This window comes from Vicugna pacos, chromosome 4, assembly GCF_048564905.1.
Source record: "Vicugna pacos chromosome 4, VicPac4, whole genome shotgun sequence".
NCBI classification, from domain to species: Eukaryota; Metazoa; Chordata; class Mammalia; order Artiodactyla; family Camelidae; genus Vicugna; species Vicugna pacos.
In genome coordinates, this window is record NC_132990.1 from 69139793 (window position 1) to 69164301 (window position 24509).

The following is a 24509-nucleotide window of genomic DNA, read 5'->3' on the forward strand; positions in this document are numbered from 1 at the left end:
GGCAGGTGGGAAAGGACAGACTGGGAGTTCGCGATTGGTAGATATTAACAGGTATATAAAGAATAAACAAGTTTATACTGTATGGCACAGGGACATATATTCAAGATCTTGTAGTAGCTCATGGTGAAAAAGAATATGAAAATGAATATATGTATATTCAAGTATGACTGAAAAATTGTTCTGTACACTAGAAATTGACACATTGTAAACTGACTATACCTCAATAAAAATAAATAAATAAATAAAAGCAAGCTGCACATCAGTTAAGTACTTTCATTTTCTGTTATTAGCCCACCACGATATTATGCAGTCAGTTTAGGACTATGAAACCTGATTTTAAAATGCCAGAATAAAGTGTTTGCCTCGTTCATTATTGTATAATAAAAAAAAATTAGTATTTTACAATTCTATTCATAAAGATGTAAACATTAGGGCTCAGGTCTGTTAAGTAAAACATTCATTGTTTTCATTTTAGTACACCCACATGAGAAATGTAAGCTACTGAAATGGACTGTAACAGTACTTCTCAATTAAGAAACTCTAAAAATAATTACTTTTGGGCTTAAAAATTTATATTTAAAGCATCACAGGTACAATTTAGACCTTAACCTATAAAACTAACAAACAAAACCAATGAAAACAATCTGTAAGCTCTAAAACTCAGCATTCAAACATATCAAAAGGACTGGAAAAAAGGAACTGAGTTACATTTTAAAGATCGCTATTATATGTGTTTAAGTATAAGTTAGGAAAGATATACGATCTAAGTTTTACTTCTAAAATCCACTACGGGGTTCAACTCAGTTTTTTACTAAGTATGAGATTTAATCTTCAATGTCTTTTATTAGAACAGTAATGGGATAATTTTCTATTTTAATTAATATAACCAATAAAGTTTTGACTCTTTACTGACTACTTAAAAATACTTTTTTGAGATAGAACTAAATTATTCATTCTGCCTATCAAATAATGGGCACTGGATAACTTTCTCTTTCATATTATCTAAGTCTTTAGGCTTTTGATTATTCTGACTGTAAGAAGACATTCTGTCAGGAAATTTTTGGTTTTCATGTGTCTAGGTCTATTCAGATAAATTTATTTCCTGGAAGAATAGAGATGCTCTAGAACAGCAATGTTCAACAGAAATATAATGTGAGCCACAAGTAATTTAAAATTTCTAGTAGTCACAATAAAAAAGGGAAAAACAGGTAAAATTAATTTTAATATATTCATTTAACCCAATTTATCCAAAATATCATTTTAACAGGTAATCAATATACAAAATGTTTTTAATTCTTTTTTTTGGGTTAAGTCTTCAAAATCTAGTGTGTATTTTACGCCTACAGCACATCTCAATTCACACTGGCCATATTTCAAGTGCTCAACTGCCACATGTGGCTACTGCCTAGTATTGGACAGTGCAACTCTACAGTACTTAAAATTATAACATCAAAATTAATTTTTATTAAGAATTTGAGGTGAAAGTTTAACCTACACTTACAGAGGTTTTCATAAAACTAAAAAACCTGATAATCATAAAGATATAACTTAACATTTATGAGACTGGGTGCAAACTATTATTGTAAATTTTCAGCTGGCTTTATTCTACTACATGCTTCCTTTTTCCATCAATAGAAAATGAAACTTCAACTCAGTTCAACTAAAACAATAAGCAATTATTTAATAAATTTTGTTGTAAGTTTACTTAGCATTCTTAGATATTGCATACAACATAGTTCTATTTTCAAATATAAAATTCTGTGTAAAGACAAATACTTTCCCTCAGAAGAATTTCTGTTAACTTTTTCAAACTAGAAGACACAGCAAATTACAAAAGCAGAAAGTGAATTAATGAACACATATGAACAAAGGACATAAGTCTTACATGTCAGGTTAACCCAACAGTAATAACAGATCAGGAGTAATTCAAAGAATCCATTAATGAACACGACCGCAATTAAATCCTGAAATAGGAGCCAATTTGAATCATATTTGCTTTTTCTAAACATGTCTGGAATATATGTGTAACATTCTGTCCTTCTAGCTATTTTTCAAACTCTAAAAATGTGGAAAACAGGAATATCTAAATCAACAAAAATGGCAATATTGAAAAATGGTCTTTAACAGGATGTAATGGCCTCGATTACTTCAAAATTGAATGTGGAAGTAAACAACATAAGAAAGGGACGTTGTGTTAGAGCAGTGGTGCAGCTTTTTAGACAGATAAAGAAGGTAATAATGAGAGAATCCATGAATTCTTGTTAATATTTCAAGAAGCCACAACTAAATGTGTATATTTAATTATAAACAGACTGCACAAAGCTAATTAAAACATTTGTTTCTTTGCTTTGGGGTAAAATTATATCAATTTAGTGCAGCAACATTAGCTTTCTCAGATTAATCAAAAGTTCCTATTGGAACTTAAAAGTTGGACTAATACAAAAATGGAAAAAAGATTACTTAGGCACTTTATTTAGGATACAAAGTCCTTCTAATCACAGCTGGTGGGAGGAGAGTAGGAATTAAAAAGAAGAGGCCTAGGTAAGGGGAGACTAGGATTCAAAGGGAACCTAGGTCGTCATTTGGAAAAAAAAAAACAGGTTGGAAATCACGAAATTAGATCTACTTTATGTCAGTGATTACTTGAGACTATTTTGGTGTCAAGGTTCTATCTACTGGTATCTTAAACTGTCTGTGATTCGAAGGATGGAAATGACAGCTACCCCATCTCCCTTCCCGAAAGCTAAGAACAGAGAAAAGTAAAGCTGCTACTGAGAAACAAAGATGCTTTCTACCATTCTTCTAAGATGGTGGAAGACTCTCCTTAAGAGGCTTCCCCAAGAAGGAAAAATGAAAGAGGAAAAGAAGAAAACCATAGCAGAATTCCCTGGCTGTTTCATGCCACTGCTCCGTCACAACCACTGTGCAACCACTCTGGTCCGGCCATCTCCCTCCCAGGAGGTGAAGCCCTCCCAGGGCATTGTTTGGCCAGGGTCCCTATTTACCACTCAGACCGCCTCCACCATCCCTGCACTAGGATCCTGGGAAGCCCCAGTGCAGAAAGCCGAAAGCTAGGAGAGGACTTGGCTTCGAGGACCTCTTCCAACCCCACTCTTACAAACTGGTGTAGAAAAAGAGAGAGGGAAGCCTGGCCTTCGCTTGGATGGGTTCCTTAGGGTCAGAAGCGTCCCTTCGGCGGGTGTCGATGGGAGGTGGCCATTTGCGCCGGGCGCTTGGTACTGAAAAAGCCCTACCAGGGCGAGGGGCCTCCTCCGGCCGGGACTCCGGGCCCGGTCCGGGTGTCAGGTGCGGCCCTCGGTTCCCAACCCTCCGGACACCGGCGACGACAACGCACAGGCCGCGGGCTAAGACCGGTCTCCCGCCCGACCGCCGGGGACCGGGAACCCGGGCTGGGGCCCGAGCCGCATCGTGCCCGCCCCCGCCCTACCTGAGGGGGCCCGGGCGGGGTCGCTAAGGGCCGCTCCCGGGAGCCCCGCGACGGCGCGGCTCGGCGACGGAGGCGCCTCGTCTCGCCGGGGCAGAGCTCGGCGGCGGCTTCACGACCTCAAACTCCATCGGGAGGTAGGGACAGCCCCGTTGGCGGCGGCGGAGGCCGCGACGGGGCCTCCTCCTCCTCCCTCCGCCTCCTCCTCCACCTCCGCCTCCTCCTCCTCACCACGGAGGCGGACCTGGAGGGATCCCGACCTAGGTCTCGCGAGAAGATACTCCCCACCTCACGCGAGAACACGCAAGACCGGGAGTTGGGGAGGTGGACGGGAAGCGTAGTACCCCTCGCCACCTGGACTGCGCATCAGCCTCTCTCTGGTGGACCGAACCACCCCTATCATGTGACCATGGAACCCTGGAGCACTGTGGGAGGTGCTGTAGAGAGGCCTGGGCAAGCCGAAGGGGTTGATGGGAAACTCCCTGCCCGTTCATATACGCCTTAAGCCAGCCATCTAGACACTAGTTTGAGCCAGTGTCTGTGAGTCTCCTTGTGGAAGGCATGGTATGGATTGAACATTTTCTGAGCATCTGTATTATATTCTACTCATTGTCACATAATCAAATGCCAACCGGATCCTTAACTCTCTCCACACAGGTGCCAAGCAATCTCCCTACTAAACAAAAAAAATTCATTTGGCAGGCACTAACGCCTTATATATAAATTCTGAGCTCCTCAGAAGCTGGCAGGGATCAAAATTCAAGTTCAAATTCTGGCATTAATATCAATATATATCTGTTGAAGGATTTTTCGTAGTAAACAAATTCTAAGGTAGAAATTATTCTTACTGTTTTTATAGATGAAGCAGGCTGGGAATAGGGATCAAGGAAATAACATTAATGGACTATTCTATGTGTCAGGTCCTGTATCAGGTAACAAAATTTTAATTTTACTGTTTTATTTTTCATGTGCTCATCAAAATAATCCTAGAAGGCAGGTACTATATATCTTCATTACTGATGAGAAACTGAAAAACACAGGTTAAGAAAATAGCCATGAATTATAATTAAACTCGAGGCATTTTCCAATGTGAAACGAGATGGCCAACAAAAGCATCTATGGAAGTAAACCCACCACAAATTAGAAGATATATGGAAAGGTAGTTTATAAATTATAAGCTTAAAAATGTATATGGTTATTTCCTGGATAACAAGGAAACAATTTTTTTTCCGTTGGCCACATTAAAGACATTCTTCCATGAATTTTTATCATTTATCACTCATTTTATGAAATATACATCAGTCCAAGAGAAAGTTTCCCAACAATGGTTCATTTGGTTTACTATTTTCCATTCAATTATATAGTGATAGGTATAGGGGTATTCATATATATATATATATATATATATATACACACACACACCTATATATATATATATATATATATATATATATATATATACACATACATACACCTATATTTCCATTCCACTGGACAGTAGAATGTGATAATATAAGACTTTTCAAAGGTGACCTGTTCACATTTAAAATTTCAATTCCAATTCTCCTTCCCTGGTACTACCTATCTCTACGTTGTTATCCCCAACACTGTTTTCAAAATCTGACATAGTATATTGATTTTACTTGTTTACTGTCTCATGACAGTTTGATGAGAATAGAGATTTTTGTCTGTATACCTAACATTTAATACAGGTAAATATCGTAAGGACTCTGTAAAATTTGAACAAATGTTTAAATGAATAGCCAGGAATAATAGTTTCCTTCTTTAAAATTCACAGATATAGACAAAACACAAAGCTCTCCATTCCCATCTCCAGTTTATTATTTTTTATGTAAACATACAGGATAGTTACATCCAGGGAAAAAGGGCAAGGATTTTTCTCTTACACCAAAGTAACAACTGCCTTTCCAAGACCTTTTTTATACATAAATCCAATAAATGAAAAGGCTGAAGTGAAGCATACTGCATTTTTTCCCCATCATACCAGAAACACAAACAACTAAAAGTGAATGTTTTAAGTGAATAAATTCAACAATTTACTTTGCCATACCTGCATTTTTTAAAAGATTTCATTTTCCTGAAATTGTTTAGACACAGCATGCAAACAACACACTCTCCTAGGAATGTTTTGAGATCACTCTGTGCTACTGAACAGGAATAAATAATAATAAATAACAATCATCACTTTCACAAAACACCACCCCCAAGCAAAAATCTCAAAGTGCTTACAAAAAATTTCACAAGAATCTTACAAGGCACACATAAAACATAAACATAGTACAATCATAATTTTTTCAAACATCAAAGATAGATATCAATTCCTCAAAAAAATTTACTACTATTCTTTTACTCTCCCCTCCCATCCTCATCCCTCCCCCATAAAATTTCATCCTAGGAAGCAAAAATAAGAAAAGTACTTCAATCACAAACTATTTCTGGAAGGGAAATGTTCTCATGCCTACCAATGGCTTATCATGTGTCAAATGGGAAAGAAAATTGAGCACTGTGCCATCACTGTTCTCAGTGGAAGAAAAACACTTTAACTTAGAAAAATTCTGTCTTCAAAGGAGTACTCAAATTGCAACATTCATAAAAACACAAAATTCTCCTCACTTGCTTTCCCCTCTTCTCTGTCCTTAGGAACTCAGGAAGATTTAAATATAAAATAACATTTTAGACCAGGAAATGACCTTAAAAATTATCAAGATCAAAGCTGTTATTTTATACAAATTTAAGAAAAGCTCAAAGAGAAGTGACCTACCCAATGTCAGTAACTAGTGACCTGGGAGTTATGAAGCTGGTTTTCTTACCAAATATGAGAGCTGGATTCTTTAAAATCTCTCCCAGAGTTAAAAATCTATACAGAATATATTTTTCACAAAGTATCACAAAAAGGATATTTAATATTTCTAACAATCAACATGGGATTCATCACAAAATTCAAATAAATGATACAAAGTATATTACATTTTAAAATATGGAAGGGCTTCAACATAAACTAAACATAGCATAAATTCTAAATAAAGCTGAGGTGACTAGAGGAGGAATAGAACATCTTGAAAGATGTATTCAGTCAGGCTTTTTTTTTTTTTTTTTTTTTTACCAAAAGTAGTTCCTGTTTTTTAGAAAATATGATTTGCCTGGCAAAATATTTTAATCTTTGTTATAACAACAAAGAATGTTTTGTGTTACACGTGGATGGGAATAGTAAGAGAGCAATGGCTCATCCACAATCTGAACTATCACTCTAAGTAAAATAGCCACATGGTCATGGTTTTACTTTTGGCACATTTCTGGAAATATAGACTAAAACTCTAGGGAGGGTTGGGTTTTTGTCAATACACAGTAAATGAAAATTGCATTAATAAAAATGAAAGGTTATTAATTAAGAGAACATGAATAGCTGCTCCCCATGTTTAAACTGTTCATCCAGTGACAGCAAGAAAACTGGTATTGCCAATCCAAGATAAAGAAAGGAATGAACTACTGATACACACAACATGGATGAATCTCAAAGGCATTATGCTAAGTGAAAAAAAGCATCTCAAAAGGAAACATACTGTAAGATTCCATTTACGGTATTTCAGAAAAGGTAAAATTATAGTGATGGAGGACTGTTGCCAGGGTTTAGGGCTAGGAGGAAGAATTGACTACAAAGGGGCAGAATAAAGGAGTTTGGGAGGGTGATGGAATGTTCTATATCCTGATTGCAGTGGTGGCTGCATAAATCTGTACATGTGTTAAAATTCATAGAACTGTACACCAAAACCAAAGATCAGTTTTACTATATGTCAACTAACAAAATAAAACTAATTTCAAAAAGGAAATGGAACAAATATCTTAGAGCTCCATGCCAACAGTATAATTTTACTGGCCACAAAATTATTAAATGCAGTTGTACTAAGTAAAATCAAGAAACATAGGCCAAAGTAATCATTTCTAAAATACATATATTAACAACTCATGGAAATGCTATTTAAAGGAATATTAGCTCATGTATAAGGAAATTCTGCTACTCCCAAGTGAATCTCAATTGTGTTCCTTTATAGTTTAAAACAATAGATACCTTAGTGTTTGGTTTAGAATCCAATAGTTGGTTAAAAAAAAAGTTCACTAGTTCTGTTCTTAAAGTGAATAATAATGGATAACAGTATGTTTTGAAATTTATCTTCTTCCCATTATCCTAATTTATTAGAGTCACTGTATAGTTGGATTTTACACTTATATCAGTTATCTAAAGTCTCAAGCTTAGAATCTGGAAATACCGCTGGATCTCCTCTGTCACCAGAATCAAGAATATTTAAGAGGAACATTGTTTCTCTAGGTATATCACTGGGACTTTTACATAATGTATGAGATGAGACAGCATCCCATCAGCTTTACCACGTCTCCCACACTTTGGAACTGGTAGTACAAGTTCAGAAAGAATAACATGTGTAGGTAGACCAAAAATAAGACCCAAAGATGGGGGTGGAAATGCGATATTACAAATGCTGCATTTCTATAGAGACTTGTGTAACAGTATGATATAAGGCTCACATAGAAAGGTGTGATTCTGATTATAGATTTTGCCTTTCAAGATCATGCCTGGGTAGTTTTTCACCACTGCTTCTGCCATGGACAGAGGTTAAGTGCTTTTTCAGGGCAGATTTGTGCTTGAAATCCATGTCACAACAGTGGCATTTGTACGGCCGATCCCCACTGTGTATGTTCAGGTGGTCCTGAAGTGTGCTTTTAGCAGTAAATGTCTTCAAGCACACAGTACACTGAAAGGGCCGTATGCCCATGTGCCCTCGAATATGGCGGTTGAGATTTTTCTTCTGCGTAAATGTTTTCCCACACTGTAAGCACAAGAACAGTTTATGCATCTTAAGGTGGCGCAGATAGTTTTCAACATGAAGAAACCCACGAGGACACCGGGGGCACTGGTGCCTCAGTGAATACGCATCCTCTAGACTTTGGATCTCATTCACTGTCCCATGACTTCCTTCAGTATTCTCACAAAATAAGCTCTGATCTTGATTCCCAGGAACTTCGGCCACTCTGCTCTCAACTGTAGAATTGATCAGTGAATGCTGTGTTTCAGAGAAATACATGCTTGCTTTTGAAGAGGTACAAGGCTGTGAAAACTTCTCATTTTCTACACCTCCATCACTGATAGATTCCACATGGAGGATACGAATTTCATTGTCTTTAAAACCTGGGTCTACTGAAGACAGCTCTGGTGACCTCATTTCGTTTCTCTCTGATGTCAAGCTCTCTACTGTAGACTGTAAAGCACTGCTTTCCTCTTCTTTAACAGGGAAATCTATATTTACAGAACTATCTTCTGAAATTTCAATTATTTCACAGTCTTTATCTGAATTTTCTTCTTCATTCTTAACATCTGGATCTGAGGATTGACACAAGTCAGCATGCTGATTGCTATTTTTCATAGAAAGATCAATTTCCAGATACTTTGACAAAGCTTCTGTGCACTTTTCTACAATGTGAACCATCTGAAGGTAACTAGCAGCAGTCAAATATTTCAAAAGCTCTTTCCTCTTAACTTCAAGTGCTCCAGTATAGCAAGAGAGCAACAATTTCCTGCCAACTTCTGCACTCTGCAAGATGGTGATTCTGACATGTTTTGACTGTGTGAGTAAAAACTGATCTCTCATGAAAGTGGAGCAAGCAGCTAAAATCACCTTATGCCCCTGGAACTCAGTGTCATTAATATAAATTGACACATCGCAAAATAAATTCTGCTGTCTCAAAAGATTCATTTTCTGCAAAACTAAATCTCCTTGCTGTTCAAACTGGAAGTGCAGAATTTCAGACTCAGCAGCCATGGTCACAATCTAAGTAAAATAAAACATAAACATTGATGTAAGTATAGGGAATGCTTTCCTACATTGTGATAGTAACAACAATCAAAAAAAAAATCCCAAACCTTAATTGGGTAAGAGACAACTCAAATTCTAATCTGGGTGCTAAGTATAAACCCCTATGTAGCCATCTCAAAACCCAGAAAAATAAAATGCAGTACAACTCAAATTCTAATCTGGGTGCTAAGTATAAACCCCTATGTAGCCATCTCAAAACCCAGAAAAATAAAATGCAGTTTTCAATTGTGGCACTTTTTGTTTTGTTTTGTTTTGTTTTTGTTCCAGCGCTTATTACATTGAATTGTACTCAACGGTTTCTGTTTTCCTCCTTGGCTAAATTTCATGTGCTTTGTGGTCAAGGACAATGTCAATGCCCACTACTAAGCTGACCTAATATAGCTTCCTAAGTTAGAAACCTTAATGTAATCTCCAAACTTCGAGTCCTCATCACTACTGCAGGTCCTCTCTGTTCACCTGCACCATTGCAGTCTTCTAGCAGGTCTCTTTGATACCACTCTCTCCTATATTCCAAACTACCTCCTCCTTCTAAGTGCCACCAGGTTAACATCTTTTAAAACTTAGAAAAAAAAATTCTTTTTCTCTTCTGTTTTAAATCCTCCATTGTTCTTGTCTACCTCCGGATAGCCTAACCTTCTTAGCAAATACGAGAAATCTGGCCTTCTCCACCTTTATGGCTTTATCTTGCCTCTTTTACACTGAAGCTTCTAAGATACCTAGATTTTCACCAATGCCCAGACAAGAAGGCCCAATACACCTTTGCACATTTGCACATGTTACATTCGAGCTTCCAGTTCCTTTTTCCAGCTAGTGATCTGACTTAAGGCTCGAATGAAATAAGACTTCAGTGACCCCTCCACCTGTTGCCCGGACGGAGTCAGCTGCGCCCAGAACACCACGAAATGGAGCCTGGTTTATCTGAGTTCCTGCAGCAAGCCCAGGTCCAGAAACAGAGCACAGGCAGCTGAGAGGATATCTGTTGAACTGAATCTGGATCCCAGGTGGCCTTGAGAGATCCTCCAGTTCGCCAGGCAGGTCTTCCCGAGCCAAGCTGCCAGAACCAAGGCCTTGGGCCCGGTGCCGGCAGTACCAGTCTAGCCAACTCCTGGGCCGCGCCTCGCTGCCCTACCCTTCCTCGTCCTCGGGCTTCCCCACCTGCCCGAGTCTCCATCGCGCTCACTCACCGACTCAGAAGCCAGAGCCCAGCTTTCCGAGGCAGCGGCTGCGGCCCAGGCCGGAAGGTGGGGTTAGCCTGGGAGGAAACACATCCGGTGTCAACTAGCTTTATTCCTCTTTGGGGCGGGCTGGGCGTCCCGGAAGGACATTCTGGGACAGTCTCCCTTCCTCATTCCCCCCGCGCCTGAAATGACAGAAAGGCACCCGAATTCCGGCAAATTCCATCTCTTCCGTCCCATTTTCGGCACTTGAGCCATCTCCTCCGTGAGTTCTCCTCAACATCCGAAACGCAAACGGATTGTGAAGTTAGGGTGCAGTGCGTCTGTCGGAGTACCCATCTCCGAGACCCCTGGGAGGCCCTCCGGGATAATTAGAGACCGGGTCCTCTCCTTACCTGGGCATATACAATGTAAAAGGTGGCGGAGGAATTTGCCTAGCTAATGCCCGATCAGGTTGTGGCCCCACCCTTTGAATCTTACCTCACCCCTTAACCTCTCTCTTCCTTCCCGCGCCCCCTTCCCGCTCAGTTCCCTGGCAAGCCCAGGCCTTGTATCTAAACCGTTGGCCCACCTGTTTCCTCCAACATTCCCTACCCCTCCTCCCACTTATCCTTCAAAATCTCGTTCAGAAATCCTGAGCTGTCCTTTAGTTAGTTGACTCTCACTGAGGAAGACTTTGGCTGCCTTCATTACAGCAATTACCATACCTGTATTCAAATCTGTGTCCCATCTAGGCGGAGGTATTTAGGTCAGTGACTTACTGATCTTTGCATTCCCGAAGTCTAGCGCTATGGAATGTCTGAACTAATTCTTAAAAGCAGTTGCTCTACCTCCTCAGTCAACAGTACACGAGGAAGTAACTGACCCTAGTAACACTTTTCTGGTTGGCCCAGATTTGTTTCAGAAACCAAGCTCGGCGTGCTTGATTAACATGTGTTTTAAAGAACTGGAGTGAAGCAAGCATTCCTGTATTCAAATTCAAGCAACTGGAAAGGGAAGCAGGAGGGGAGAGAAAATAAACAGCTGACACCAGAGCTTTAATTGTCACACTTTTATTAAGGAAACTTCCCCATAATAAGTGAAGAGGTAGTTCATAGTATGTCTAACATACAACAGATTTAGAACAGCTATTCACCAGCTGAAATAAAATGTTCTGGGTTGTTTGTTTAGGACAAGATTTTAGAAGTAGTGACACTGGTCACCCTCCATTTATAGATCTTCTAATAAACAAACTGAAACAAATTAAAACCACATCTGATTTACCTCAGAGCCACTTCAGTTTGGAGTTTGTCTTTAATATTAAATAATAAATAAATAACCATGACACAGTAAAATTTTTAAACCAAACTATGGTAAAGAGAGCCCTCTCTCCTTGTTATCCTGGGGATCCATAAAATACAAATACTGAATGTCTAAAGTATCAAAAGGTCTTCCTCCTCTATAAGAATATGACTAGTTTTGAAAGTCATCTTCCCCTATCAAATACTGTAAAACGTATTTGATATCAGTAACTTGACCACTTTGCAATGCAATCTAAGAAACATGTATCAATAAAAAAGGAGAAAAATCAAGTAAATTAAGAAAATGTCTCACAGAAACAGAAACCTCTCCAGTGAAGAAATGGGGGTGACTGTTAACCACTTCAGTGGTTTGCAGTTGCAAAAGGTGAGAACTAGACATTTTACTGATACAAAACCATCAAGTTGCTGATTTTAAATGATCAAAGAAAGCAAGGCAGTTTTCTTTATTATTCCTAGGGTAAAATCAAACTGACACCTTATCTCACTAAGACCACATGAGACTGTAAGGTCTGTGAGGGCAGGGACCATAGACATCTTACCTCCATACCCTCAGTATCTAGCGTAGTGCCTGGTAACAGTAGGTGCTCAATAAATGTTTCCTGAATGACTGAATGAATCCAGAACTAGTCTCCAACCAAAGAGACCAATCTTATTTGAACCCATGCCTTTTAGTCTTCAAACCGGTAACAAAAACAGGGCATGAATGTTAAGTAAAGGAAGCACTCCAACTTGAAATTTCCCTGTGATAAAATGACGTTTAGAGAAAAAAAAATAGCAAAACACTGGTTAACATGTTAGTGTCTCATGGTTGCATAGAATTGGTACTCTTTGGCTGGATCATATAAAAACCAGAATGCTAGGCAGCATCTTTAGACCACATAATGAGTGACATTAGGTATAAGATACCTATTAGTCTTATCACTCAATTTTATTCTCATTTTAAATCTTTTAACAAAAGGTAGAAATTATACTTCAAATCAGATTCACACATAAATGCATCAAGAACTCCTACTCAAGTTAAACCTAATTTTTGGCTTTTCTGTACATGGACTCTCATAGCTCAAAAACAAAAAACAAAAAAAAAAAAAAGAAAAGACAATCCTGATAAAACTAAATAAACACTGTTTCCAGACAAAAATCAGTTTCACATTTGGATCCTTCTCACATTATTCTTACTTGTCCTTTCCCTTCCTAACCAATACCCAGCAAATCAGTCACTTGCTTAGGAAGAATGTAATATTCATTCTAACCAAAAATTAATTTACAAAAATAAATCCTTCTGTGATATTTTGTTTGCAAAATCCAGGCTGTCTCTAAGCAAACAGGGATTCACAAAGGGGAAGCACAAACTAGGAGTTTTTTGCTAAGGTATTCTTGATCATGTACTAAATCTTTTTAAGTCAAGCGACAGTGAGAAGAAGTGAGGAGACATTAGCTCATATTTAGTTACTTAACTACTTGGGCCAACTTTGGCCAGGCTACCTCTTTGGGCTTTGGATACCTCCAACTTAAAAAAGAGAGGTGGACTAAATGAACTCTTAAGATTCTCTAAGGACTCAAACACTCCTATTGCCTAAATCTAACTCATGGGTCAGAAACTAGCAAGACTCAAAATTTTATTTCTGAGCTATAATACGTGCTTTAGGAAAAACAGTGGTTTTGTTTTTCCATATCAGAAGATCAACTTTGTATTAGCAAGTTATCAAACATGGCAAGGGGGACTGTATACTTCTACAGGAATATCTAAATGTAAAAACCTGATTGCTCCTTCCGTGACCCACTTTTTTCATCCATTTTAGAAATTAAGGTACACAAGGAAATGAAAATTCAGAGACTACTGCAATACACTGGACAAACTCTGAAGGCCAAACTCACATTACTGATGGCTATCTTCTAAAACAAACTCCAGAGACTGACTCCCAAATAACCCCTTTTTAGAGAGATCATCATACATTAGCACATTTTAACTGTGCTTGGAGCAATCCCGACTTCAAAAGCATCAACAAGTGAGCTACACGTTAATTACAAGCATTTGGCATCTTTTGGGGAAGACCTCCCAAATAGTACTGGTGTATAACTGTATTCTATCTTTTGTTGATTATGGTCCTCATGTTGATTCCTAACTATCTGCAACAGTAGTAGGTGCTCAATAATTGTACTCTGGTCTACGTGAATGATTCTCAAGACATGAAGTTGGACCATATGCTGTTGAAAAGAGTACAGAACAAACCAAAATGCTTCTTTACAGCCAGCTCCAAAACAAATACAAAGTGTAGGAAGCAGATTCATTCATTTATCAGACATAGGTGAATTATCGATAGGCAACCAGAAGTTCTATTACATATTCAGGCCAATGGTAGTATCACCTTGTATCTCAGCCTCTTTTCTGCCAAAGAAAAATATTATTCATTTCTCTTTGCATCTGTTAGTGGAGTGCAGGTGATGTTACTGATTTGTTGGTACCTTCAGAACGTGCCCAGTGGAAAGCCTAAAACAGTGTCAGTCTAAGACATAAGTCAATGTTAGGTAGACAAATGGAATACTCTCCTTGGGAAAGGAAAACAGACATCACAGGATAAATAATTCAAAACAGAACATGGGAGAGGACAAAAGGAAGGCAAGACCACTCCAAGTGGCAAGTTGCCTGGTCTGTTAGTGCTTTGACTCACCCCTACAACTGGCACAGGGGCTTTGGAGAAGTCAAACTAGCAAAATCACTCCTAAAAAGACTCAGACTATTGCCACATTTTCAGTCAGTTCTAGTTGTGAGCATAAAGCCCCTACTCAATTCACACAAGTACTATCATTCCTTAAGTTCAGGACAGCTTGGGCCAGTTTACCTGCATCCAGCACCTGCGTTGCATCAGGCTGTGGCTGACACCCTTTAGAGTCTGAGACTGTTGTACATGCAAAAGAATCAAAATCCACTGTGAGGTCTTGCACATTCCTTTCATTGGCATTATCAAAGCTGTTTTTGCCATGCAGCTGTTTAAGGTGTTTCCTCAAAACTGGCTTATGTGCAAAAACCATGTCACAATAGTTACACTTATGGGGCTTATCTCCACTGTGAAGGTTAAGATGATCCTGTAAGGAACACTTCTGAGAAAAGGTTTTCCCACAGATTTTACACTGGAAAGGTTTAATGCCGGCATGCACACGCATGTGTCGATGAAGGTTGCCTTTCTGAGTAAAAGTCTTGCCGCAGAGTAGACACATAAAGAGTTTGTGCATTTTTAAGTGGTTGGCGTAGTTCTCCAGGTGGCGAAACACCCTGGTACACTTTGGGCATTGGTGATGCCACTGTAGGCCTTTGTCTACACCTCGAATATTAGGCCCAAAGACATCTTTTGAGGCCATGATGATGTTATCACTGCCTGTGTAGGAGAGGGCATAATTGTGGAGATGGTTCTGTTCTATTTCACTTACTCTGTTTTCCACAGTTGAATTTATCAGGGAGTGCTGGGGCTCTGATGAATGTAAAGCAGTGGGTTCAGAAGAAATAAACTGGTTCTGATCTTTTTTACTTCTAACCTCTGATACATCCCCAATAGATTCTACCTTAACAATCTGAATATCACTGTCCTCCATATCCATACTGTCTTCAGATGGATGAATACAAGGTGAGTCCTGCTTTGGGGAGCCTCTGGCATCTCCCTGATGTTCTTTTGACTGGGGAGAAGCACTCTGTGGTTCACATCCCTCTTTACTATCCATTGGTTGTTTTGGCTTTATAAACTTCCACAAGGCCTGCGTGCACCGTTCTACAATGTGGCTCATCTGAAGAAAACTCGCAGCAGTCAAGTAATTTACCAGTTCCATCTCAGGGAATTCCAGCACACCACTATAACAGGATAAGAGCAATTGTCTCCCCACTTCGGAACTCTGTAATATGGAGATTTTCACCTCTCTGGAATCGTTCAGTAAAAACTGGTCTCTTAAGAAGGGGGAACCTGCAGCAAACACAATTTTATGCCCCTGCACCTCAATATCATCTATGAGAACTGTAACATCACAAAATTTATTCTCTTCTCTTAATTTGTTCATTTTTTGTAACATTGAATCTCCATAATTTTCAAACTTGAAGTGAAGGAGATCTGATCTTTCAGACATTTTGGCAGACCTAAAGAACAGAAATGTAAAAAGGATGAATTTAAGAAAATTCAAACAATTAAGAAAACCTGGATTTTCCTTCCAAAAACAAATTTGTGTTCTCATACCTCTTTATATGTATCTGAATGAAATTTTCCTTGAAAGGGGAAGCTAGTATAACACCTTTCAAAGGCTGTTCAAAATTACTCCTTACCAACATCAAGTGTCAACTGCACCTCAGGAGTGGACCTGTATCAGTGTAAACACCTTGGCATTCATTCAACTTTTTAAGATGCTTAATACAAGAACAACGCTCGAGTTACTTCAAGAGCATTTTTCGCTTCTCAAATGAGAATTCTATTGGGTTTCAACCTAAAACATCCCAACAAGTAATCATAAAATAAGTATTTTATTTTGCATGACCCTGTGAACCTGCTTCTTTGTAGGCAAAACACTCTTTTCCTTTGCTTTGTATCTTAAAGAACTGCAGTGACATTGCTTGCCCCATTCCTGGGTAAACCCTCTTCCGTTTCAACTGATGTAAACTTACTCACACAAGTATTCCTGCAATAAAATGAAAGTCACATGCCGAAAGAGACAACCTTTGAACAATGTCAAAGGCATAGGTCTTAATCCTGCGTATTTTAGACAAATCTAAACTCTTTCTCAAGAAATATTTCTTGATGCATGAAGTAAATAAAATATTTGCTTTAGAAAAACCAGGTGAGCCACTTGCTGGGAATCTGAGTAGGAGGAAGGTATACCTGACTAATCCCTACTAGATTCTATTCTTTCTTCTTTATCCCTTTATCCCATCATTACTCATCAACTGGACTGCTGGAACTGATTCACAAATGTTTGTTGGTTACAGCTTCTACTATCTCTAATCAAACTTCTATACCACATGTCATCTTTCAAAAACACAGATATGATTATACCCAACCCCTGCCTAAAATCCTTCTGTGACCTCCTGTTGTCTCCTGGATGAAGACTAACCTCTTGAACATAAACTGATTAAGTAAATTTAACAATAATTAAGGTAAACACTGGCATAACCCATTCAACTACGGAGAAGGTATCTTTGCCAAAACTGCATATTTGCCCCTTCATGTAGCAATTCCTTTGGAGAAAGTCCCCATGTTCTGATTCCATACTCTCCAAATGATTTTCTGATAACTCAGCTTCCCATGTGTCACTCTAAAGGGAAGGAAGAATTAGCCATGTCAACATGGTAATTCCAGTCCACCAGTCATTGTTAAAATAATAAACTGGCACCCTGTCTAAATACCAGTTTTCTGTGAGATCAAGTAGGTATACCAGGTCTACCCCTGAGAATTAGCTCTACAGTCTTAGTGCATCAATAAATTCACCTCAAACTTTGTGTATTCATCATCTCCATAGGTGACAATCACATGGGACAGCCAGGTGTTCCTAGCCACATCTGGCCCCTGAAACTCAATCTTATAATTTGACCTTCTATAACACTGACTTACAAAGGCTCACAGAACACCAGCTCATGAAGGCAGTATCCAGGTCTTACCCATATTGCTCATTGCCTGCTTTATGATAACATTCTATTGACTCCAAGCCTTAGCACAGTTATTTCCTTAGTCCAGAACATGACTCCTTGCCAATTCTGACTCCTTTATTTCTTCTTAGGGTCCTTCCCTAACCCCTTAGGTTACAACAGTTGTCTCTACTGGACCTACAGCCTAGCACTTCTATCTTAACACTCAAAATACGTTATTAAATACTTGTCCTTTCCCCTCTGAACTGCAAGCTTCGTGGCATTAGAGGGAATCATCTCCATCTTCTTCAAGGGGGCTGATGCTGGGTACCTGCATCTCTAGGGCAAAACGCTTTTTCCTTTTGCTTCAGATTCTACTTAATGCAGCCACATTATTGGCCAAAATCTCTTCGATTCAATATTGTACTAAACATACGGCAGGTGCTCAGTTTGCCTTGGCTGAACCATTAAGATTCACTTGATAGTAAGAAGGAAGAACTGATGTTAAGACCAGCTCAGTATCTGCATATGCATTACAGGTCTGAGGGCATGAGCGCCTAGAAAGGAATGAAATGAGAATAAGAAGCAAGGAAAAATAACAAAAGAAATTTGAAAAAACTTGATGACTGGAGACAGAAAATGAAAAAAGGGAACATATAAAGGTTCTAAACTTAGGAGTTGAGCTGAATGAAATTATTGAAAGAGAGGTGAAATTTAGGAGGGGGAGTTAGTATGCCACAAGTATATTAAAATATATTTATACATAAATTATAAACTTTTCCCTTGAATGGCATTCTGAGTATACAGAAGGGAGGGGAGGCATGTAGAGAAGCAAATGTAATTATCAGGGAAAAGATGGTGATTTATCAAATAAAAAGGAAAAATCTAGAAGATGCAGGGAATATATCAGTAAAGAAAGTGGTAAAACTGTATTATCACTGGTCAGTTTTAGCAATTACGGTAGCTTAACATATTCATTCTGGAAATGGTGAATGTCCCAAGTTATAACTAGAAATTACATAAATGTTGTTTCAAGCCAAACAAAAGGAGAATCCTTTCTTAGAGTTCAGCTTGTCCTAAATCTACCCTCAGATCAGTATTTTCCGACTTACACCCCAAAATGAGCATTAATTTCTTCCATGTACAGTATGACAATGGTTGAAGTGCTTTAGACCACAATCCTCAGGGATAATTGTTCCATGAAGCTCCAAAGATAGGAGTTGGAGCTTCATTTACGTCCTATTCATCAGTCTCAAGAAACTTACCAACGGGAGCAAACAGGTATCTTAGAAGTGCATGATTTGCCTGCTTTAGTCTAAGAGGAAACTGTTTATTTTAAGAAGTTTTCCCTTATGTGTCAGTCCACTCTATTGTCTCCCTTTGATAAATTCTTATCTCCAGGCCACACAGTTTATCCCTTAATTGTTTCCTGTCACTAGTTTCTTTTTCCAACAGACTGTTAGTTGAGGGCAAAGACCAATTGCTATTTTTCACACAGCTCATTCAGCAAAAGCCATAATTAACTCTTAATGTTCATTATGGAATTATTATTGAGTTATGGTAAAGATGCTCTTCAATATCATGATATCCTCTTTTGAGTGTCTTGGGAAAAATTTCTTTCTGGAGTTTATTTCCAAAATAGTTTTGACAACAAAAAACCAAATTTAAAACTAAGTGTTTTTTTTTAACTTTAAAAAAAATCTCAAAGTAAAAAGGAAAAATTGTTTCATATGAACTGGTTAGATTTTATTTAAAAAATAAGAGAAATAATAGCTAATCTTTACTGAATCCTTGCTGAGTAAGTGTTTTACCTAAATTGAGTGATTTAATTCTCAAAATCTCTACAAGGTAGGTATTATCATCTCCACTTTGCCTCTAAGAAAACTCAAGCTTGGTGAACATAACTAACTTGCTCAATTTAAGAGAGGCATAATGTGTTAACTGTCAGAAACAGAATGTGTGCTCAAGCTGCATGATGCCAAAATTCACGTATGAAACAACTAAGCTAGCTGAAGTTTTATCTTACGGACGTTAACCGGGTACTGTTCAGATTTTCTGCTCATATCCATTCAGCTGTACACTTATGATTGATATGCTTTTGTGTGTTTAGTTATTCTTCAATAAAATGTTTATGTTTAAAAACAAAAAGTACAACTTAAAGCCAAATTTAAAGTCAAATCTAGAGGACTTTAACAGTAAGCCATTTATGTATTATCCTTGTTTTACCTTCCTTTCTTGTCTATTTTAACTTTATATTATTTTTCTATCTTTTGTGTATTTATTTTTGTAGAATGAAACAATGTCCCCCTTTGGGGGACAAAAAAAACCCATAAAAATAATGAATATATTTGATTTCCAGAATCCCCAACTGTATTTACCTTGTAAGTATAATAGCAATTATTCATAATTGTCATAAAAATCACTCACATAATTCTAGATTATAGCAGAGCTTCCAGTAACTGAAAGAAAGCAAATAACTAATCAGGAAGAATAGAGACTTGGTCACCATATTCTGCTCATTCTTTCCTCAGAATGATTTCCAAATTCTCTCTATATTCTTACTATCATTGGCATGGTTCAGGTCCTTATCTTCTGTTGTCTAGGTTACCATGATTAAGCCTGAATACTGCCGAGTTCTAGTAACTTTTAAATGACCTATTTCTTAAACATCAATGAAACAGGAATAGTCTCACTTCAGATCACTTTCTCTTTGTTCATAGTTACACAATTCTTCCATAATTATTTCTGTAAAAAAATGTTCCAGCTAATTTGAAAATGTCACTCTTTTCAAACAGAAGTAACCAAAAATGATCAGTGAATATATTCTAGGTTGAACAATGTTCATTGCTGCAAAATGGGCAGCAAGAAAATATCCATGTTCCTTATCTCAAATGCCTCTAATAATACTGATAAGGAAAATTTGTCTGTATTGTGTAATAAACTCCCAAGCTGTGTGTCAGTCTATTTCCTCATCTACCTCGTAAAAATGCCTTTATCTTTCAACTTAGGATTCACAACTACTTGGAAATCTTTGTCTTTCATTAATACCATATACTGTTTTTCAAAGGGCTTGTAACATACTACAGTTTTTCTTTCTATAAACCTCAATCATTTTTTCTTTTGGGTAACTTTCATGACACTGCATTCTCCAAGTTCTCACTCTTTTGTTTTAGTTATAACTGTAAGTAAAATTACAGAAGTATATTCTTCCTGGAAACTTTCTGATTATACGTAAAGTAGAACTCCCCTTTCCCAACCTCTTTCCACTCAGTACTCAGTTTGTTCTAAGTTTGTTTCTTCATGATTCTCCCTCCCCAACTCATTTTAAAAATAACACTTCTATATGCCTAGCCACAGACAATACAAAATAAAATTACATATCTGACATATAAACTACACATACTGTTTTGGAACTTTCCTTTTCCATTTATTGCTTTTGAGGGCTATTTATGTTGAATAGATAATAGATCTAGTTCATTCATTTTAAACTACTGTACAGAAGTGGGCAAGTTACTTAACTTCTGGGTTCAGTTTTCCACCATTCTTTTGCTGGCCTGTTCCTCAAGGGTTCACTAAATTGTATAAAGGTACATATATTCTTCAAATCTTAATCCTTGATTTTTTGCTATTCGGTCAAGGCTTACTTCCTCAGAAAGCCTGTCTGGTTTCTCAATGTTTTTTACCTCCTCTATTTAAAAAAATTCCTAAATCCCCATCCTCATGGCTAATCTTAACCAAACTTACCCTCAATTCAAGCTAATCAAAAACACTTTTCCTGCGCTACTACTCTATCACTTGAAATGCATAATATCTAAACTCTTACACTGTCTAAAACTCAGTAAGTCAAAAATAAAAACTTACAGAGAATGGCTCTGAGGACAGTGGATGCAAAGGCAAGGAAAGCTGTTAGTATGCTCTTAATTTAACAAATCAAGATAGAAATGATGAGGGTCTGAACAGAGATAACAAAAATATGGATGGAGAGAAGAAACAGATTCTAGAGACATTTCAAACAAAGAACTGATGGACTTGGTGACCAAGGTGGGGAACAAGAGATGTACAATCAAATGACTCCAAGATAATTCATTTGAGTGACAGGATCTCTTTAACAGAGTGTCATTAAGTAAGCTAGGGAATATTGGAGGGGATGATCATGGGTTGGATCTTGAAATGTTTAACCAGGGGAGCCTGCATGACATCAAAGGGGAGATCTACTACCTAGCTGGACACAGGTCTGAAACTGAAGAGGAGACATGATTATAGATAATCAGTAATAGATTAAAGTGTGACATAATTTGACCTAATTGTGAATGAAACTGACCTAAAATGGCACAGATTGGAAGAAGATCTAAGACAGAAGAAAAGAAATAAAAAACAAATACATAACACGAACATAAATCCATTACTTACCTTCTTCTCAATCTGGATCTCCTTCCAAGCCTCTCCATTTTTTACCAATGAGTCTATCTTTGCTTAAAAATTTCCCATTCTTTTGACCCCCATATTCAGCCACTGCTTAGTGCAGTAGGTAAAACCATGGATTCTGGAGCCATATTTCTTAGAATCAAAATCCTGCTCAACCACTTACTAGCTTTGTGACCTTGGCAAGTTACTTAACCTCTTCTGTGCTTCAGTTTTCCCATCTGTTAAATAATAATATAACTTCATAGAAGTTGTTACGGGAAATTAACTTTAAAGTAAATTAAATTTTAAAATTAAGTTAATTTTTAAAAGAACTTAGAACAGTGCCTGGAACTTTGCTTTACAAGCATTTGTTAGGTAAGCAAACAAATAAATCTTGTCCATTTTCTTTGTGCAATCCTTCACATGTGGCCTTTTTTCATTCCCATTTAACACCAAACAACTTGAGGTCTCCATTATTTCATAGACTATCACCTCATCACTTTACTAAAATTGCTTTGTAAAAAGTTACTCATGATCTCTTGATAAAGACATGCAATCTTCCCCCCCCCCCCCCATTTCCCAAATGCTCTGCATCAATTGTCCCAAATGACACTTCTTGGTATTCTCTTCTCTTGACTTCTGGGTCTTCTTGGCTGTTGGAACCCTGTATTCTTATATCATGTACTTCCATTTCTGCTACTACACCAACTACCATTAGCTCTAATTCCTCTTTCTTTTTGGTAAATGCAACCATTCCCCCCCAAATATTCCCTTCTTTTTTCAGTAACCTCTTCCTGATGCCAACTATTCTCATGGCTTCTACCTCTATGTTCTATGATGATTCAAATCTCTACCTCTAGCCACAGCATTTAGGCTGAACTGCAGATTGCATTTCCAACTCTATACTGGACAGTTCCATGTGGCTATCCCATTAGGCCTTTAATTTAACATATCCAAAAAATGAATTTGTAATCTACACTAAGTTTATGGTTTTGATGCTGATAATGGCATTAACATTTTTCAAATACCACAGGCCTAAAACCTAGGAATCAGCTTTGATACTTCTTTTACCCTAAACATCCAATTTATTACAGAATCTTGACACCATTCACTACAGCATACTTGCCTTCTCTCCAATAACACCGTCAAAACTCCATTTCAGGATTTCGTTACTTCTCACTAGGCTGGTCCCATTAATCTTTCAAAAGGATCTCCAATAAGAGCATTTAGACATTAGCTAAGAGTCCACAATCAGTTAATAGAAATTCCTATTCTATAGGCTGATCTCCAGAACAAAATGGCTTTCTAAAGTGCAAATCTGACCATTTCAGCCTCCTGCTCAAAACTCTTCAAAAAGTGCTCACCTCCTTTAGGATTAAACCTTTCATCTCGGTTTACTTCCCCAGCTTCGTATCTCCTTTGCACAATAGCCCTGTTTCTCCTTCCTCCTCTTCCCACACAAGTTATGCTCAGTCATTCCTTCAGAGCATTACATCTGTTCCTCCTGCAGGAAAAGCTCTTCTCCACCTTATCTTGTCCAAGAAGTATAATTCAGACATGACTTTCTTTCTTCAGCCTTCCCAGCAACTGCCCCTTGGACAGTTCATACATAGATGACATATATATATAACGTAGGAGCACTTACTTGTTTTTATCTGGCTCCCAAACTTGACCCTGAAAATTGGAACAATATCTTACAAATCCCCAGTGTCTGACACGGCGCCAGAAACATAGAAGGTGCTGTAGCAAAAGGGTAACCTAGGTTAGCACTCATAGTGTTTCTCGCGGTCTGGCACTGAGGCCTTGCCATGGCCCAGCTTCCTACAAGATGCCAGAGTGGAGCATTCAAGCCAACTGCAGGGCCCTCGGCTGGGGTCTCAGTAGGAGGTCCCTGGGGCATCCTTAGGCTCCCCACTCCAGACACTGGGGAGGGAAAGGGGCGGGGCACAGCATGGGTTGGGCCAAGGGCTCCTTAAGTTCCCCCGGGCCTAGGCCAGCCCCTCGGCCCCCATCCCAGTGCAGGTCCCGGCCAATCCAGGGCCCCAAGGGGGCTCCATTTTGAGAGACCTCGTACCCCTACCCGGCGCTCCGGCCGCCTCCGCACTTACAGACCCGGGGAAAGGCCACCGTCAGGATCCGGCACCGCCAGGAGCTCCGGCCCCTCGGGGCTCCGGGAAGGGGGAGGGGCAGGGAACCCGAGCCAAAGGGGGACCCAACGGAACCGGAAGGGCAGCCCTCGCCGGACAAAGACAACTTCCAGGTCCCATGGTCCTCTCCGCCAATCGGAAGGCTGGGAGGGCGGCAGGGCCGGGAGAGGGAAGCTGTGGGCGGGGTGCAGGGAGTGCGCCGGGCTCCCGCAAGCGTCCCCGTCGGTGACCCGAGGTGCGTCCGGAGCTCTGGTGTGCGCGCTCCGCTCTTTTTCAGCGGCTCCTCTTGAGAGGGGCCTCGGCCGTCTGCTGCCTGCGTGGGCCTTGGGGGCGCCTCGGCTCTTAAAGCTTAGGTAAGCCCCTCCCGCCTAGGGATGTGGACTCGCCTCCTTGGGGTCCAGAAAGTATAAGGAAGGAAGCTCGTTTCCCTGGCTTTCCTGATGTTGGTGTTTCCCAGGGATCTCCTGCAATCCCCGTTATCTACAATGTGCTGACTATTCACAAATTTCTTTCGCCAGACCAGACAGCTCTCTTG

At 38.9% G+C, this 24509-nt stretch overlaps 3 protein-coding genes and 1 long non-coding RNA gene across 9 annotated transcripts in view; 1 reads left to right on the top strand and 3 right to left on the bottom strand.

The window, feature by feature from the left end:
* RC3H2 (ring finger and CCCH-type domains 2) overlaps nucleotides 1-3801 on the bottom strand; it is a 48291-nt gene extending 44490 nt beyond the window's left edge. The window contains exon 1 of the mRNA XM_015240359.3: nucleotides 3449-3801. The gene's annotated coding sequence lies outside the window, so the exon portion shown is untranslated. The remainder of the gene's footprint in view (nucleotides 1-3448) is intronic.
* Nucleotides 3802-5265: 1464 nt separating this feature from the next.
* Nucleotides 5266-23955, bottom strand: ZBTB6 (zinc finger and BTB domain containing 6). Of its 2 annotated transcripts, none has more exons than XM_031677522.2 (3): nucleotides 23936-23955; nucleotides 10536-10711; nucleotides 5266-9306 (listed from the first exon to the last, which is right to left on the bottom strand). In XM_031677522.2, the coding sequence occupies exon 3, from the start codon at nucleotides 9295-9297 to the stop codon at nucleotides 8026-8028; it is 1272 nt and encodes a 423-aa protein (XP_031533382.1). In that variant the 5' UTR covers nucleotides 9298-9306; nucleotides 10536-10711; nucleotides 23936-23955; the 3' UTR covers nucleotides 5266-8025. The 2 variants fall into 2 exon arrangements, with proteins under 2 accessions (XP_031533382.1, XP_072816188.1); XM_072960087.1 differs by lacking the exon at nucleotides 23936-23955 and adding an exon at nucleotides 11234-11252 and having other exon boundaries at nucleotides 10536-10603.
* LOC140696158 (uncharacterized) lies at nucleotides 10700-11560 on the top strand. Its single transcript, XR_012072255.1, has 2 exons — nucleotides 10700-10791; nucleotides 11420-11560. It is a non-coding gene; the product is annotated as an uncharacterized lncRNA (long non-coding RNA).
* Nucleotides 11563-24025, bottom strand: ZBTB26 (zinc finger and BTB domain containing 26). Of its 5 annotated transcripts, XM_072960086.1 has the most exons (3): nucleotides 23936-23958; nucleotides 23192-23501; nucleotides 11563-15947 (listed from the first exon to the last, which is right to left on the bottom strand). In XM_072960086.1, the coding sequence occupies exon 3, from the start codon at nucleotides 15935-15937 to the stop codon at nucleotides 14612-14614; it is 1326 nt and encodes a 441-aa protein (XP_072816187.1). In that variant the 5' UTR covers nucleotides 15938-15947; nucleotides 23192-23501; nucleotides 23936-23958; the 3' UTR covers nucleotides 11563-14611. The 5 variants fall into 5 exon arrangements, with proteins under 5 accessions (XP_072816187.1, XP_031533380.1, XP_031533378.1 ...); XM_031677520.2 differs by lacking the exon at nucleotides 23192-23501 and having other exon boundaries at nucleotides 23940-24025; XM_031677518.2 differs by lacking the exon at nucleotides 23192-23501 and having other exon boundaries at nucleotides 23936-24023.
* Nucleotides 24026-24509: the final 484 nt, after the last annotated feature.

Excerpts from the sequence above, each read along its gene's own strand:
- ZBTB6 (XM_031677522.2), bottom strand. The coding sequence starts at position 9,297 with ATGGCTGCTGAGTCTGAAATTCTGCACTTCCAGTTTGAACAGCAAGGA.
- ZBTB26 (XM_031677520.2), bottom strand. The coding sequence starts at position 15,937 with ATGTCTGAAAGATCAGATCTCCTTCACTTCAAGTTTGAAAATTATGGA.